The sequence below is a fragment of the Martes martes genome (assembly GCF_963455335.1).
Source record: "Martes martes genome assembly, chromosome: X".
Lineage (NCBI taxonomy): Eukaryota > Metazoa > Chordata > Mammalia > Carnivora > Mustelidae > Martes > Martes martes.
This window is the reverse complement of record NC_137897.1, coordinates 26,685,255-26,703,542: the sequence shown is the minus strand read 5'-3', so window position 1 is coordinate 26,703,542 and position 18,288 is coordinate 26,685,255. Positions and strand designations below refer to the sequence as shown.

The 18,288-nt window shown below is 34.6% G+C and overlaps 1 protein-coding gene across 2 annotated transcripts in view; it reads left to right on the top strand.

The window, feature by feature from the left end:
- Positions 1-18,288, top strand: part of DMD (dystrophin) — a 2,068,501-nt gene that overhangs the window by 806,790 nt on the left and 1,243,423 nt on the right. For both annotated transcript variants that reach the window (XM_080795194.1, XM_080795193.1), the window contains exons 31-34: positions 7,744-7,854; positions 8,245-8,418; positions 11,585-11,740; positions 16,110-16,280. In XM_080795194.1, coding sequence (XP_080651320.1) covers positions 7,744-7,854; positions 8,245-8,418; positions 11,585-11,740; positions 16,110-16,280 — 612 coding nt within the window. The remainder of the gene's footprint in view (positions 1-7,743; positions 7,855-8,244; positions 8,419-11,584; positions 11,741-16,109; positions 16,281-18,288) is intronic.

The following is an 18,288-nucleotide window of genomic DNA, read 5'->3' as shown; positions in this document are numbered from 1 at the left end:
GGTAGCCATGTATGGAAATCCTTTTTCTTTGAATTAAATCTTGTGTTTTCAGTGTTTTCTTCTACAGTTATTTTTTCATTGTCTGACCATAATGTCAAGAAAGATGATATAGTGTGTGTGTGTGTGTGTGTGTGTGTGTATTTTATTAGAAGAATTTTAAAATAGGAGATTGTCCAGTCTGCCTGAAAGTTTCCATAATACTCTGTTATTTAAGCACATGACTTACCTCTTTCACTGCAGACTTGCCCTAAAGTGATAAACAATTTTTAATTATGTGGTTCCAGAATAATAATAAACAATTTTTAATTATGTGGTTCCAGAATAATAATCTGATGAGGTTAAATAAAGTAGGTGGTGATTGATGTCCTAAGTACAAACTAAAAATGAATTATCAGTTGAAAGTAAGAATTGTGGAATTAATTTGTGAAGATGTTCACTAAATAAAAGTATGATGCCTGTTATGAAATCTTCTCAAATTACAATTGATTGGAAATATATATCCATTTTTGTCTTATATTTTTAGTAATTGAATTCTTGTTACTGAATGAATTAATTGTGTTAGATAGATTTTCCCAAATCTACTTATGTGATGTATTCTGACAAAAAAAGCAAAAGCATAATCTTTATTTTTATTTTCTTTAGAGAGAGACAATGAGAGAGCATCACACACACACACACAGATGAGCTAGGGGGAGAGACAGAGGGAGAGGTAGAGATAGACTCTTAAGCAGGCTCCACATTCAGTGCAGAGCCTAACACAGGGCTCGATCTCTGGACCCTGAGACCGTGGCCTGAGCTGAAACCGAGAGTCAGACAGTTAACAGACTGAGCCACTCAGGTATCCCCACCTTTTTTTCCCCTCTTTTTTTAAGAGTGAGTGCAAGAGAGAGAGAAAGCAAAAGGGTAATTTGAGCAAAGAATTATTCCTCTTGATATCACAGTGTATATTGGTAAGTGAAATATTCTGAGATGTTCATAACAGACACATGTTTATCCTTAATTTCCAAAATGTATTTACTCACAGGGCTTTTTTCCACATATAATCTTAATTTATAAAGAAATTTAGATCTCTAATCATATTAGAACAGTACTAATAGATGTGAGAATTTTTCTATAAATGCTGCCTGTAAATTATAATAAAATTCCAGTTTTCTGTGATGTTCAAAACCAATTTTTCCCTTTTAATGATTTTGATAGTGGTAATCGTTCTAAGAGTATAGACACTCAGCCTCTCAACACTGTCTAAAAGCTTGATATAAATATGAATATTTCAAAGTCCATGTAATGCTTTGCATTGAATTCTAAATTGCCAAACTTCCCTTTCATATATTACATTGTCCTTCACATATCCTGGTTACAAATACAGGTTCAGTTTTGGGTTGTGTTTTTGTAAGTCATTGTCATTCTTGTTGTTTATGAGTAATGTGTGGAATTACTTGATGCTTTGTGTAAATCATCATCAGAAGACCTGTGTTTCAGTAATCACTTAAGTTATCTTGGCTTTATTTTGTAATGCCAGGCTACGAGAGGCAGCTTTGTGGGGGCAGTCTTTAAATTACAAAAAAAAAAAAAAAAAAAAAAAAAAAAAAAACCCAATGAGAAATAGAAAATTAAATGTTGAGTTGTAGAAGTCTTTCGTAAGGGAGGGTCCCTGCAACTTAAGGTTCAGTAGCTTCACACCAGTTCCCCCCGCCAAAGTAATTCTTACTCTAACAACATCTGGTTTTTCCTTCCCTGAAACAGAGGATACACTCTCTGCATATTCCAAACCGAATCTTTGCTAGCATGGTTCTCATAGCCTGGAATGAGAATCCATTTTCTTATTCTCTACTGCTCTGAAACCCCTTCTCAGCCATATGTAATTTAAATTATGACAATTTGTTTAAAGTTTACCATATTCTATAGCAGAAATGACTGTGCCCCTTCTCTTTTATCATATAGCATGTTTTTTATTATATTACATGTATTTCTTCTTTTTAATTCTAGTTTAATTTATATGTCTATATTCTATCTTCCTAGAACAAAAGATCCTTAAGAATAGGGCAGTAGTTTTGTTCTCACTATATGGAATTGACTAGTAGATGCAGAAGTGGTTTTTTGAGTTGAATTCATAAATTAATTACTATTAAAGCACAAAAGAGATGAATTTTCTGTCTTGTCTGACCAATCTCCATGTGGAGGACACATTTATTTTGGAATCATAATTTAAGAGAAAGTATAGTTGTTCAGAGGACATGGAGTTTGCTACTTCTTACGTATGTTACTTTGGACAAGTCAACATTTATACCCTCATTTGTGAATAAGGATGATAAACTTATATCTTAGTTTGATTAGGTGATTAAATGAATGTATGCGAATTGTTGGATAAGCTGACACAGACACCTGCTTTGGTGGTGATGACGATGAGGATTATTTCCTTCAGTGCTCTTCTCTTATCCTTTTAGTATAAAAAGTTAAATGAATATGTGTATAATTTATTTTTCCTCTATTATTTTTCCTCTACCTTGAGTACTAGACAAATGAAGATGTTCAAAAACATGTAGATAGATATGATTGCAGATGCATAATTCAGGCACTCTGTTCTGAGTATCTTTTATTTTTTTTTTCCTCACCAATCTCTTTTTTTAAATTTAATTTAATTTTATTTTTTTCAGTGTTCCAAAATTCATTGTTTATGCACCTCACCCAGTGCTCCATGCAATGCGTTCCCTCCTTAACACCTACCACCAGGCTCGCCCATTTTTTCTCATCAATTTCTACCCCCAGTTTCCACAATGATTATGAAACTTCCATCACTTTTCTTTAGACTCCTTCTCAACCCTCTTCTCTCTCTTCTTTTTAAGAAAGAATCTCTTTCTTATAAATAAATAATACATAATGACACAATTTGGAAGTAAATATTTGTGCAAACTTGAACTGGTATTTTTACATACACTATACATCTGATCTTTTTACCAAAGCCAGTGTAGTTGTCTACTGCAAACAGGAGAATTTTCCCAGGACTACTGATAGTGCTTCATTACTGGATTGTCATCATCATCCTCAGTTTAGAGAGGAGAAAATTGAGCTTCAGAAAGGGTTGGTGCTCAGGTGGTAAACCAGAACCCTGAAGTTTAAAGATTTATTTATTTATTTATTTTAGAGAGAGGAAGTGTACACACACGTGCATGTGAGCAGGGGGAGGGTTGGGGTGGGGGAAGAATCTCAAGCAGGCTCCTCACTGAATGAGTAACCTGAGGCTGGGCTCAGCGAGGGTCCATCTCACAACCCTGAGACCATGTCCTGAGCCGAACCCAAGAGTCAGATGCTTAACCAACTGAGCCACCCAGGAGCCCCCAGGGCCCTGAAATTTGAGTTCAGATTCCTCTTAACAGTCTTCTTTTCTGATTTACACAAAGCATCAAGTAAGGAGCCCTTTCTGCCTTTCTATATAAAAAATGATTTTTATGCCTTACCTTTGGCTTCTGAAAAATTAGCACCTCTCTTACTGTCAGTATTTTTTTGCTGCTTGTTGATCTTTGCTCTTCATTCCTTATTGCTTCCCACAGGGTTTTTCTAATCAATTATCTTCTTATTTAAAGAAAAAAATCTCTCTTATCCTCTGACTCCTTTTACATAGCCTTAATATGTGTTCGAGTCTCATTGACCACATTACATTATGTGAAGAGAGAAAAATTCTTCAAAAATAATTTAAACTGGGGGCACCTGGGTGGCTCAGTGGGTTAAGCCTCTGCCTTTGGCTCAGGTCATGATCTTGGGGTCCTGGGATCGAGCCCTGCATTAGGCTCTCTGTTCAGCAGGGAGTCTGCCTCCCCCCTCTCTCTGCCTGCCTCTCTGCCTACTTGTGATCTCTCTTTCTCTGTCAAATAAATAAATAAAATCTTTATAAAATAATTTAAACTGTATTTTGATGAAGATTTCCTGGTTTTTAAGCTTCATCCTTGGAAAAGCTAAGTTCTGCTCTTACCACTGACTGTATTCTAGCTATAGTGCTCATTGACCAGCTAATGTACGCTTATTAGAACTTGCCTCATTTGCCGTGTCTCAAAATTGACTTTATTGATCTCTCCCTCATTTTTAAAACTCTTACATCACTTGATTGAAGTGGCACCCTTTCTCTTCCCTGGCTGTTCTGCTTCTCCTTCTCTTGGACTCTTCCTTTTCTTTCTTTGGTGCTTTCCTTCTTCTCCATATCCCTTAAATTCTTGTTTTCCATGGCTCTCTCCTGGCCCTCATCAGGGTCCTCTAATGTTTGAGTGCACTAAAATAAATGCTAATTGTACAAGTACACACAGCTTTAAAAAAAAAGTATTCATGTATGTAGCTATATATGTGTGTACATAGTGATTAAAAAATCAAATTCATTTCAAAGTATTACTGAATTATAATCACATTCTCTCATTATGGGTTTCCTTAATTACTAGATTATGGGTTTATTAGATTAACTATTATAGATAAATAGATAAACTATTATTATCTGTGATTCTGATAAACTAAAAATTTTAAAGTTTCTTTTCATATTGAAAAATTAGAGTTTTTTCATTTAGGACATGAGGTTATTAAATAACTCATTCCCACCATCTTTTCCATTTATGTTCCTGCCATTGTGCATTCATTCTCTACTTATGATTTCAGTTCTCCCAAATTCTTCATACCATTTATTACCTCATCTGAGTACCTGTTTTCCCTCAATCAGGAGTGCTTCTATTTTTATTTATTTTTTATTTTTTTAAAGATTTTATTTATTTATTTGACAGAGAGAGATCACAAGCAGGCAGAGAGGCAGGCAGAGAGAGTGAGAGGGAAGCAGGCTCCCTGCCGAGCAGAGAGCCCGATGCGGGACTCGATCCCAGGACCCTGAGATCATGACCTGAGCCGAAGGCAGCGGCTTAAACCACTGAGCCACCCAGGCGCCCAGTGCTTCTATTTTTAGAACTTCTCTTTGCTTAATATACTACTTAGAACACTGAAGCAGAAGTAACACAACTTGATTAACTAAAGTGAAAACGAAAATGAAAGAACGAAGTTTGTCATCCATATGTAGGAATGTCTCATGGAAGCTAAGGACAAGAATAAAATTTGTCTCAGGAATGGACTAGAACCTGTGTTTTGGTCGCTTGCACCAGCTATTTATTATTATCTCTTGGTATCTCATAGTTGTAGGCAGTTGTTGGCCGGCTCTGCCGTGGCATGTAAGCTCAACTGGACTGGACATCCAAGGTGGCTCAATCATGTCTAGGAATTGATACTCATTGTAGCTGAAAGCTCACTTGGAATCGTTCACTAAATCACTTACCCACCGCTTCTTTATGTGACTTGGGCTTCTCAGACCATGCCAGTTGGGTTTCAAGAGGGAAAATCTTAAGAGTCAGTGTTCCAAAAAGGTGGAAGTTGAAGCTGCTTGTCCTCTTATGGGCTTTTCTCATAACTGACAAAACACTATTTTTGACCTCTTATGTTGGTCAAGGCAATCAAAAGGCCAACCTAAGTTAGAAGAGGTAAAGAAATTCCACCTCTTAATGGGGGAATGGTAAGAAGAGCACATAGTATGGGAACTGTTGTTATAGACATCTTTGGAAAATGCCCCATTTCCTTTAGCCTGTGATTGAAAGCCATTAGTATTTTTGTTTTTATCTCTCTTTTTGCCATTTACTTCTATCTTCTCTTTCTAGTCATCGACCTTTGCTATTCCCAATGGACACTGTAAACTGGGGACTTCATGAGCACAGTCTGATGATTCTCATCACCCACAGAGCTTGGCCAGACTTTGTCCTGTCATTTCTGAGAGAGAATCTGATGGACCTAATCGGGCATAAGCATTGTCCATGTTTTAATTGTCTATGACTTGGGAGTGGCTAGGTTTATGTGGGGCAGACATTGTTGGTATTGACTTACCTTTTTGAGGGAGTGAGCATTTTCCACTTAAAATATCAAGATTATAACTCCTCCCCCTAAAGCATCTGCTACTGCCAGTGATGCTTACTATTTATTCAGATTTCTGCTTTAACATCACCTCTCTGATGACATCTGTTCACTTCCTTGTTAAGTGTTACTCTGTCCTACATACCTCCATTAAATTTTGTAGATCCTTTATCATCTATAACTTTATGAATAACCTTATTATGCACTTACAGGGATCCATAGCCCCCAAACTCCATGGTTTCTGGAGAATAGCATATACCTATATACAAGGGAATAATTCAACCAGTGAAGATAGATATACAGTACTATATATATATATATATATATATATATAGTATGTATTTGCATGAGTCCTTGCTCTTAATTATTTTATGTCAGAATTGTAATTAAGTAACATCATTACTTTGTCTTTATAATTTTAGGATCAATATGTTAAGGAATGATATTAAGGCATATGTGTACATTTATAGCCTTGTATACTAAGTATCTCCTTCATCACTCAATGCATTTTCTTTGGATAATATACACTACTCATTGCAGGATTGTAGTTCTCTGTGGTAACTAACTGCTAATCAAACTGATGTTATTTTCTAGTAATACGTACTGGAATTGACTCCAGTTGGTATAAATTTGGTTATACTAATATGTATTATATGGGGGCGCCTGGGTGGCTCAGTGGGTTAAAGCCTCTGCCTTCTGCTCAGGTCATGATCTTGGAGTCCTGGGATCAAGCCCCACATCGGGCTCTCTGCTCGGCGGGGAGCCTGCTTCCTCCTCTCTCTCTGCCTGCCTCTCTGCCTGCTTGCGATCTCTGTCTGTCAAATAAATAAATAAAATAAATCTTTTAATATGTATTATATGAATTATTTTGCCAGAAAATTTTATGGGCACTCTGGTGTAAGTTAATCCTTTTCTTTCCTAACTTACTTGTGATAATCTGACAGCAACTGATATTTAAATTAGAATAATTTGACAACTTGCTGATTTTTGCTGGAAGTGGCAGAAAGAAGTGAATGGATTTATTGTTTTGGTCTCTGCACACTACATGATTTGACTGACTCCTGAAGCAGGGTCAGAAGTGTACAAGTCAAATACAAGCACACTTCTGAGTAGAACTTGATCAAAAATGTCTACTCAATAAAGAAAATACAGCAATTTCTATAGTTATTTAAGATTCAAAAAAATCAGTCTCTTTAGGAATATCTTAAGTATCCAAGAGACAAAAGGCAAGGCCAGTTAAAGGATTTAAATTCACTTTTCTAAATCCATAATTTCCCTGAAATTTAACTGAAACATAGTGCAGAATGACTTAGGAAATATCACAATGAATATTATCCCCATGGAACTTTCTCATTATATCATATCCTGTCACAGGTTTGAGGTGTGTGTGTGTGTGTGTGTGTGTGTGTGTGTGTGTGCTCAGGTTTGTGTCTGTATGTGTATGTGTGTGTCTCTGTGTGTATATATATTGTTTTTGGTCAGATTTGAATGTAAATTCAAAGATAAAAGAATATCAGTCTTTCATATTAGATATAAACAGATATTTCCTTCCCAAAATATCTGAAATATCTGTGCATTATCACTGACTCAAAAGCATAATTTATTTTTCATAACCCAAATAGGAGAGAAATAAGCTATTTCACTTTTGGTAACTTTTGGTAAGTAAAAAAAAAAAAAAAAAAAGAACTATTGTCATTCTAAAGGAGGCTACATTGTAATAATGCTTTAAGAGAGTTCCTGAATTTCGTCTTCTTGGCAAGTGAGTTATTCTTTGCAATAACCTGCAGAGCGTGTTGACTAATAATGCTTTCCTCCCAACAGAAAATCCAATCAGATTTGACAAGTCATGAGATCAGTTTAGAAGAAATGAAGAAACATAACCAGGGGAAGGAGACTGCCCAAAGGGTACTGTCCCAAATTGATATGGCACAGGTACATATACTTGCGTAAACTAAGAAAATTGTTTTAGTTGGGTATTAAAACATAATATGTATTAGACAATTTGGTTATTAGAAAAATTGGGATTAAGGACATTATTTGAAAAATATGATATATAAATAATATAGATTTGGGGGGGTAGTGCACCTTAAGGATAAAATAGTTTAATAAATTACCTTTTATTTAGTATCACATTAAGAACAGCTACTGAATTCTCCCAAATGTATGCATTCTTTGTGCTAGACAAGTAGAAAAAAAATGCTTTACTTTTTTTTAATCTTGTATATCTTCAGGAATAAAGAAAAACTTGTTAACAAAAATATGACTGCTTGTTGTTTGGAATTTGAAATTATACGGGTGCTTTCTTATGTTTTTTCTTTACAGAAAAAATTGCAAGATGTTTCCATGAAGTTTCGATTATTCCAGAAGCCAGCCAATTTTGAGCAGCGTCTACAGGAGAGTAAGATGATTTTAGATGAAGTGAAGATGCACTTGCCTGCATTGGAAACAAAGAGTGTGGAACAGGAAGTAGTACAGTCACAGTTAAATCACTGTGTGGTATGTATTTCTGGGGACAAATACACACCTACTCCTTGACTTTCCTTATTAAGCAGTCTGTGAAAAAAGAAAAGAGGTATGTGATGATGATCCTTTGTAATAGAAGATTGTTTCAGATAACTGTAATAATTGCTACTATGTCCTTTTAAGGTTAAGAACAAAATTTAGCACAGGTGTATTGAGAGACAAGAACTTTTTCTGAAACAGTAGCCTTTGAATACATCCTCTATAGGTGTCTTTTTTTGACTCTGTAGTTCTCAAAGGACTATGCAGAATTTAAGCGGAAGTCCCTTTGTTTAATTTTTATAGTACTTTGAGTATGTATTTTAAATGGAAAATCTAAAAAGAAACACATTGTTCTGGAAACAGCAGCAACAGTAACAACTACTGTAATAAAAACCATTCCAGAAATGAAAACCAAGTAAGCCAAGTGATCTACACAAGTCATGTCTAATTCTCTAGGTCACAGATTAAATGAGACAATTTAAAGACAAAACAGCTGGCAAAGGGCAAAAGCAGAATTCCAATCCAGGGGCTCTTGCTCCAATCCCTAGTATCTTTCCATTCAATGTCAGTGGTAGGTATATACTGAAATGCGACCAGACCTCAAAGACAGAATAAAAATGCATGGGGGGCATATGATTAGCCTGTAGCATAAATCTTCACAGGATTGTGGGATGTTGAGCTGTGTCCTTTGTTGCAATTATTGGAAATGTGCCAAATCAGATGATGCCTCTGACAACATAAGGCTATATTATGAGGGCATCTACTAGAGTAATACAACTGTTATTATAATTCTTTGATTACTATGGGCTAAGAGTAGAAATTCACATAAAATAAAAGCACTGAATATTATTAAATTTAAGGGTAAAAAATGTTATCTAGTTAGTACTTTGTCTTTTAGGTATTGTTTCTTCATTTACTCCATAACATAAATGTAAAAGAAGCTCTTTAGATGCATTTCAGTCATATTATTATGAGTGATAATGTATCTTTTAACAAAAAAAAATTTGTAGATATATATATTTTTCTTTGTGAAATTATGAACTGCTTTTATGCAATGACATTTCTTCATAACACAGGCTGCATTTTAGTGACATTGTTACTATAAATATTCTTACCCTGAAAAAGAAAATTTGAACATAATAATGTACACTTATTAGCTGATATTAGATGAGCAACATGAGGGATTTATAGGAAGATATCTTCTCTTAAATTTTGCAAAAATAATTGAAAGCAAAATGACCCAAGTATACTATGGTCTTGATTAAATAGATTCCAAAAGGGACAGATGTTCCCTTCTATGAACAGGTCTCTAATGGTACATCAGAAAACTGGTCTGCTAGTAAAGATGAAGTGAAAACAACCCTCCCTACAACCAGTTGTGACTGTGCCTTGACTCTACAGGGAAACCTTTTCAAGTTCATGCTCAGTTTGGTTCAGGTTTAAATGCCAGGAGCAATTCAAGTAGTCCTTCTGTAAGAATATCTTTTCTTTACAACTTTTATATATTTTTAAATTACTTAAGATGCCCTATTGCAGGGGCACCTGAGTGGCTCAGTGGGTTAAAGCCTCTGCCTCCAGCTCAGGTCATGGTCTCAGGGTCCTGGGATCAAGCCCCACATCGGGCTCTCTGCTCAGTAGGGTGCCTGGTTCCCCCTTCTCTCTCTGCCTGACTCTCTGCCTACTTGTGATTTCTCTGTGTCAAATAAATAAAAATCTTAAAAAAAAAGATGCCCTATTGCATATACTGTAATCATTACCTTTGCCTTCAAGAAATTTTTGTTTAATTAAAAAATGTCTTCCCTATAGGAATACAAATAAATATAAAGGATATTTTGCTCCCTCAGTGATAAATACTTTCTGTGCATACTGAATGACATGGTGTTAATGGCTAACACTACTTTGAACTTGCAACACAAGGGTAAATCATGGAATTTTTTTTTAATGTCTAAAGAGTAAATTATTTGGAAATATCTCTGATTCCAAAATTGACACAGTTGATTCCCTCCATACAGTTACTGATTGAATGTTTCTACATACCAAGATATATATGTAATTTCTAAGATAAAATTAAAATTAAGTAAAAAAAAATCAGCTAGAAAGCGCAGACAAGAACTCCAAATTATTGGTAAAGGAATATTAACAAAAAACAACCATCAAAGAAGGGATTAAGGTGAAGTAATTATGTATGTAGCTTTAATGAAAAGATATTTGCTCAGCCTTTACAAAAAGTGTTTTTAGGCATTGATTTTAAAGTGAGAAGAGAAAATAAACCCAAGTTTTGTTCTAATTACAAAGAAAAAGCAATTACCTACTAGTAACTTTATTTCTCAGTACCAATAAAACAGGTCATTGTTCACAATCACCGCTGAACAAGTTAAAGCAACAATGTATAATGTAAACTGTTATATATATATATATATATATATATATATATATATATATATATCTGTCTGTCAAATAAATAAATAAAAATAAAAATAAATGTTTAAAATTACCTTCCTTCCTTATATATGACTTACTATATGTTGAAATTATGGTCTAGAAATTTAGATGTTTCATTCCCAGTAAAATGTGTGAAAACAGCAATGATTAGGTCTGTCTTGTTTTTTTTGTGTTTTTTTTTTTTTATTTGACACAGAGAGAGAGATCACAAGTAGGCAGAGAGGCAGGCAGAGAGAGAGGGGGAAGCAGGCTCCCCTCTGAGCAGAGAGCCTGATGCAGGGCTTGATGCCAGGACCCTGAGATCATGACCTAAGCCAAAGGCAGAGGCTTAATCCAGTGAGCCACCCAGGCACCCCGAATACGTCTGTCTTGGCCAGCACTGATTGTCTAGTGAATCCATTACTATCTACTGTACTAGTCTCTCAATAAATACCTGGTGAAAGAGTAAATTTTATAGTATTATATAACATTTAAAATAGGAATCATTTAATTTTTAAGAATAATCATTATCAACTTGGATTTTAAAACTATACTCATGATGTATACTTACTTTAGTAAGAATAACTACCAACTATGCTGCAAAATGCTACTCCATTAAAACTGTAAACATGGAATGGCAATTAAGGTGATCTCTACCTCTCTTTCTTTTTATTAACTGTTATAATGTAATTTGTACACTATGGCTGATTATTATGTTTTATTTTATGTTTGAACTTAGAACTTGTATAAAAGTCTTAGTGAAGTGAAGTCTGAAGTGGAAATGGTAATAAAAACTGGACGTCAGATTGTACAGAAGAAGCAGACGGAAAACCCTAAAGAGCTTGATGAAAGAGTCACGGCTTTGAAATTGCATTATAATGAGCTGGGAGCAAAGGTAGGTGTGCACTGGAACCACAGACATGGGCTACTTAACACTTTCCTTCGAAATGGTAAAGCATGAGGCAGTAATGATGAAAGACTTAATTATTTTTTTCTCAACAGATAGATATATATGTACATTTATGCATAGTCAGAGATAGAGATAGATAGATTCCCATGTGCAGTTCTTATTAAGAAACAAAAAATTAATCAATAAGGATCTTCTTTCCAATCTACATTAAAAGATATATACAGCTCAGGGAAATTTTTATTGGCCCATAAGATGATTCTAAAAGCGTTTCTTTGTTCTAAACTTAGCCTTTTCATTGTATAAATTAACTTTGATGACTTAAAGGCTAGAGCCTTTTATAAACTAATGAACTTACTTACATTTAGATACAATGACATTGACACATTCCACATAGACCACATTAGGTGTAATAGAGTTGTCACATTCCATAGAAGTTATTTCCCTGTGTGGCAAGCCTTGCATAATCCACCACATTTGGCTAATAACGTAGAATGGATAGCCAGTTGAGTCCTATTGTTCCACGATTATGTTTTTGTATTTTTGTCCTGATAGAGTCCAATGGCCAATTCCATGTCACTGTTAATTAAAGATGTTTTCATCTTTCTATTCCCTTTCCAAAACAGTGGAATGGCTAGGATAGTTATCTCAATTCCCCCAAATCAAATATTCTCTGTATAGTTCTCATAGATTTAAGCTCTGATGGTTCAAAGTAATAATAGTAATTATATACAGTAGTCATGAAGGCATGGATTTTCAACATCAAAGAGTGACCTGTACTTTTCTATACTATAATTTTACATTACTCTAAACTTTCTAAAATATTTTTTGGTGCTCATCTAAGATTTAAAGTATTAACATAGTAGTAAAATAATAATTTCTCTCATTAAAAAGTCATGATAACAACACATTATGTGGTATTTAAGGGGATGTATGTATGTTATTAATAAATATCATGCTTATTTTCTTAAACTTATACAAATAAAGTTTTCTCTATAGTACTGGCATTTATGGCCATTTGTGAATAAATACAAGTTTAAGTACTTTAAGCAAGTATCTTTTAATAAGGAGTATTGGGGGATGGTTTCACTCTCCTAATGCTTAGTGAGGAAGGATGAATAAAATTAAATAAGAATCAAAGCAGAAAAAAATAAAAATGCATATATTTTAATTTCATTCTGACTGAAAGAGCTTTACTGGGATCAATGATGAGAACAGAGTATATTTTAAAGGCTCAGGTTCTCAACTTTATTAAATATAACATCAGTGAGAAAATTGTCACTTCATCTTTGACACAAGTGTAAATTTGTGTCCGTATTTGTGAAGTAGCCATGTAGACACAGATTTCTAACGTCTCGCCCTATAAGCAGATTGTTGGGTTGAGTCTTAAAACTACTAATTGCAACTTTCTTTTCACTGAGAGGAAGTCAACTTTGAGATTCAAATGGAAATCTGGAAATAACTATTGTTATTAGTTGGTAATCTTTATTTTTATATTTTAAAAACCTTCAAATTTATATTTCACATGTCTTGAAAGAGCTTACTGTCTTGTTGTGGCAAAGTATTTTATTTCTCATTGGATCAAAAAGTAGGGAGCACAGATACACAATAAGTAGCAAAGCATGAGGATAATCTTGAAATAAAACACGTTTCACATGCTTCTATAGTCCACCAAGCTACCTGTGGAATAAAAGACCCTTAAATCCTTCTGGAGAAATTTGTCATTGTGGTACAGATAATCACAGAGGACAAAGTTGTATCTCCACTTGGTATCTCCTCTAGTATATATAGACCGTTACAGGTCCCACTTGTTCTATATTTAACATCAAGTGAAGAATATCTTAATAATAATCCTTATGCTACAATTTGTTAATTTCTAGAAAGTTATTCCCTATACTCAAGAGTTTATAATTTGACCTCTGTGACTTTATGCTAAAAGAATGTATTAATAGATATCTTTTTAATAAGAAAATATATATTTGGGGAAAAATGTAGTTTCTTTGTTTCTTCAAATATAAACTATTGTCTGGGCCTTATTTTCCTTTTGTCTTGAAGAATTTGCACAAAATCTTTGCCTTTGCAAGAGTAAATTTTACATGAAATAGTCATTGAATTTAAAACGATAAAAATGATGTCAGAAGACTCTTAGTGCCCCAAGTTAATTATACTTAAAAAGTGAATGACTCTCCTGAAGATGTAAAGCCCTATTTAACCCTGAAAATGCACTTTTGAAAGTTTGTTTATTTAGCCATTTAGTGCTTAATAATATCATTAAAGCAAAATGAAAGAGGACTAAGAAATCATGCTTTGCTTTAATAACATGACAGAATACAGGAAAAAATGTAGGGCAAGATTTATTTTTAAAATAAAGATTTAGAAACATTAATAATGAAAATATATAAAATATTGTAAGTCAGGTATTCCTTCTCTAAGAAAATATTGTCTGCATCTAAATCTTTAAAGCACCTTCAGCAACATTTAATTTTATTTGTTAGTATCAACTTAGCTTAATGGTTCCAAGAATAAAAGTTGAATTTCTTGTGTGGCTTCTCTGTACTCTGATTTTTATGGAAATATATGTAAGTAGTAATAGTCCTGGCCGCCTCACATACATTTTCCCATGAACCAGTGACTGCTGAGGCATTGTACTGCAGGTGGCACTCTTTTAAACATATCCCTTTTCCACACACACACACACACACACACACACACACACACACACACAAAAGTATAAAACTCAATCTTCCTTAAGATGGCAGTGTCTCCTGTTTTATTAAAACCTATTTAACTGGATATAAACAAAATAGAATAAATAAAAATCAATAATGCATTAGCTCTGGGAAGATAGGATTTCTTTGAAATATTGAATTTGGAATTCTTTTTCTACCAATAGTGCAGAGCAAAAAATAACTATGCATGGAAACACTTGTAAGGTATATATAAATTTTTCCCACACACAACTAAAAGTCTTAGTCAAAAGGGCAGATGTTTTTACTTCCCTGAAGGGTGAAATCTGTAAAAAGAAAAAAACCTGAACTTGCAGCCTCAGCAACTAGACATTTTTTTTAAATGTACAGACACCTCTGTTAAAGAAACTAATATTTTTCTTGAGTATTTGGAATTTATATCAAAGTTTCAGTGTGTTTATTTTGGTTGTACCATTTTAAATTCTTTAAAGATATGCTTACTTGGGCATTTTTCATGCTTATGGCTGGATTTTTTTTTAAGATTTTATTTATTTATTTGACAGACGGAGATCACAAATAGGCAGAGAGGCAGGCAGAGAGAGAGGAGGAAGCAGGCTCCCTGCTGAGCAGAGAGCCTGATGCAGGGCTAGATCCCAGGACCCTGAGATCCTGACCTGAGCCTAAGGCAGAGGCTTAACCCACTGAGCCTCTCAGGCACCCCATGTGGCTGGATTCTTATATATTCGTGTGTGTGTGTGTGTGTGTGTGTGTGTGTGTGTTTGCAAGTGTGATAGTGTGTGTATAGACAGATAGATTGATAGAGTGATCAGAAGAGTTTCTGGGCCTTTTATTAAACCAATCAACCTAGACCCTGAACACATTGTGTTCAAATTGTAGGCCCATCTAGAGAGGTGGTGGAAAAGTACAAAGCTGTTAATCCTCCATGTGAGAATGTGGAAGAATTTGATTTTGAAGGTTTTCAGTTCTGGACATTGAGAACTAGAACACAAAATCAGGCCATGATTTTTTCTATTAATAAGGGTGAAAATTTTGTTTTGGAATTTTTTTTTTTTTACTCCCGTTGGATGGTAAAATGTGTTTAAAGGGGAAGTGGCTTATTCTTCATATTGTTTCTCCACAGAAGCAAGACATTTTACAGACACAATGACAATAAAATTGACCATTTTAAGTATTACAGAAATAATTTTGCCTCTTGAGAGAAACCATATTCTTTCTCCATTTTGATTTGTTACCAGTAAGAGCAACCTCATTTGTCTATAGAGGATTGTAAACTTTGCCTATCCATTTCACAGATGACTCAAGGCTTTCTAAAAGAAATCTGTCATTTCTTCAGTTGTACTTACATCATTCATTATATTTAAAAAATGTGACCGTAAATTATTTTTATTTGTACTAAAGAAAATAATTACAGTTTTTTTCCCCTACTTGATATAGGACACAGTTTTTGGAGAAAGGATCTCATCTTTCCTAGACTGTGTTTATTCACCATTAGTACTGAGACTATGTGGTTTTTCTAAAATATTATTTTTAAAATGTAAGAAAAAGGTTGTTTTAAAATGACAGAAATATTAGAGTTCCTATTAAGTGGCTATACCTAAACCTGAATTGAAGGGGTAAACTAAATTATATTTTATTCTCATTCTTTTCAGGTGACAGAAAGAAAGCAACAGTTGGAAAAATGCTTGAAATTGTCCCGTAAGATGAGAAAGGAAATGAATGCCCTGACAGAATGGCTGGCAGCTACAGATACGGAACTGACGAAGAGATCAGCAGTTGAAGGAATGCCTAGTAATTTGGATTCTGAAGTTGCCTGGGGAAAGGTAAAACCCATATCACCGAAGGTTATTTTTAACATACAAAGAAACACACAGTAATGTGAGTTTATAAGGAACTATTAATGTGCAACAGTAGTGGAAATATAAGCATTATATCGCTTCGCTTTCCCTTTCCTCGGAAATTCATCAGTAGCTCTTTATTCTGTGTATTTCTGAATCATGGTAAAACTAGTGGGCAGCTTTAGCAAGAATCTCCCCAAAGCTTGTTTAGCATTAGGTAGGTTATGAATGTAAGTCCTTAAAAGCACATTCATCGTTAGTCGGAAAGTGAATCCAAAGATGAGATTCAGTGTTCCCTAGCTGCATCAGGCAGACTGCTCACGGCCCCCATCACTATGACGAGGGCAGGGATGTAGAGACTGCAGACGATTTGGCTGGACAGGACTTGCAAGAGTATCAGATTGCTGATGTCATAATTAAAAAAAAAAAAAAAGAAATCTCAAGGGGTCCATGTAGCCACCGTCATTTCTACCGCTAAAGAGTCTAGACTTTCCTTTGATGCGAGCTGCTAAGTTCTTGCTCTGTCTCTTGACAGCCAGTCAAATATTTTTGCTCAGCTAAATTGTAAGGTCAGTGCACTCATAGCTTCATATTTTTTTCCAGTTGATTCATTACTAGATTACTTGAAAGAGCATTGATATAAAGCAAACAACCTATATTAATAATGTATTTTCACGTTAAACTTTGCTGAGCCATCGGACCTTAAAAAAAAAAAAAAAGCCGCACTCTACCCCATTGTTTTTTTTTTTTTAATTAGTGAACACTTGCCTGTATCAGCGAGATGTTAAAAAGAACTGTGCTTTATTTTTAATTCAACAAAGCTATTTAAATTATCCAAAGTTGGGAAATTTTAATTGCATTATGTAAATTTTATAATTATACATTTCCACCAAAGCTGAAAGCTGATTTTCTGTATGTAGATTCTGAAGACAAGTAGATGTAAAATGTTGTTATATAAATATTTTTCAAGTAAATAGTAGTGAATGATTTCTTCTTCTTCCCTCTCCACATAGATTTGTTGGTAGAGATAAGATATTGAATTGCATTTATTAGCTCAGGATTGTATACGTCATGAGAGTATTTTAGTAACAAGTACAGAGGGTACAGTCTAAAAATTAAATCGCCTTATTTTCTTTCCTTATTAGCCAAATAAGTATTATATTTTGTGTGTGTGATCGTTTGGTTTGAACCAATTGCAGTCATATACTTAGATGCAGGCTAGGCTGCTGTAAGAAACAAGCAAAAAGTATCATGGCTCCAAGAAGATAGCAATTTATTTCTATCTCATTTAAGATAGTTTTGGATAGGGGAAGTAGTTTTACTTTAGGAAATTCTCTCAAGAAGTAGTTCCCTTTTATTTCATTGCTCTGCAGTCCTCTGGGTATTAGCATTCTTATGGCAAAACTTGCTCACCACCACACCTCCCTCCCAGCCCACAAAAGGAAGGGAAAACCGGAAGTGGAGGGCACCATCTTTCTCTTAAAGATGTGTTATGAAAGCTCCGTGCATTATTTTACCCATCTTTCATTACCAGAAGTTAGTCACATCATCATATTTAGCTTCCAGGGAAGATGGCAAAAGATGGGTCCTAACTGGGTGGATGATGTGTTCTGCTAAAATGATGAGTAGATTTTGTTTGAGAAAGATAATACATTCTGGGAGACACGTAGCAGTTTTGGCCACAGCAGTATCATCCCTGCATTTTGCATCATAAGATAAAGGTAGAGAAATACCAGGGCCTCTGACTCCTGGTTTTGGCTCAAATCATGATCTCAGGGTCCTGGGAAAGAGCCTCCCCAGAGTGGAGCTTGTGTAATATTCTCTCTCTCTCCCTCCTGAACTTTGCTGGTGTTCTCTCTCTCTGTGTCTCTCTCTCTCAATAAATCTTAAAAAAAAAAAAAGTTAGAGAAAGACCTCCACCATCCGTTTCTCTTTCTAAAAACCCATGTCCTACTGATGACAGTTTCTACTGTTAAGTTCTCATAAACAAACA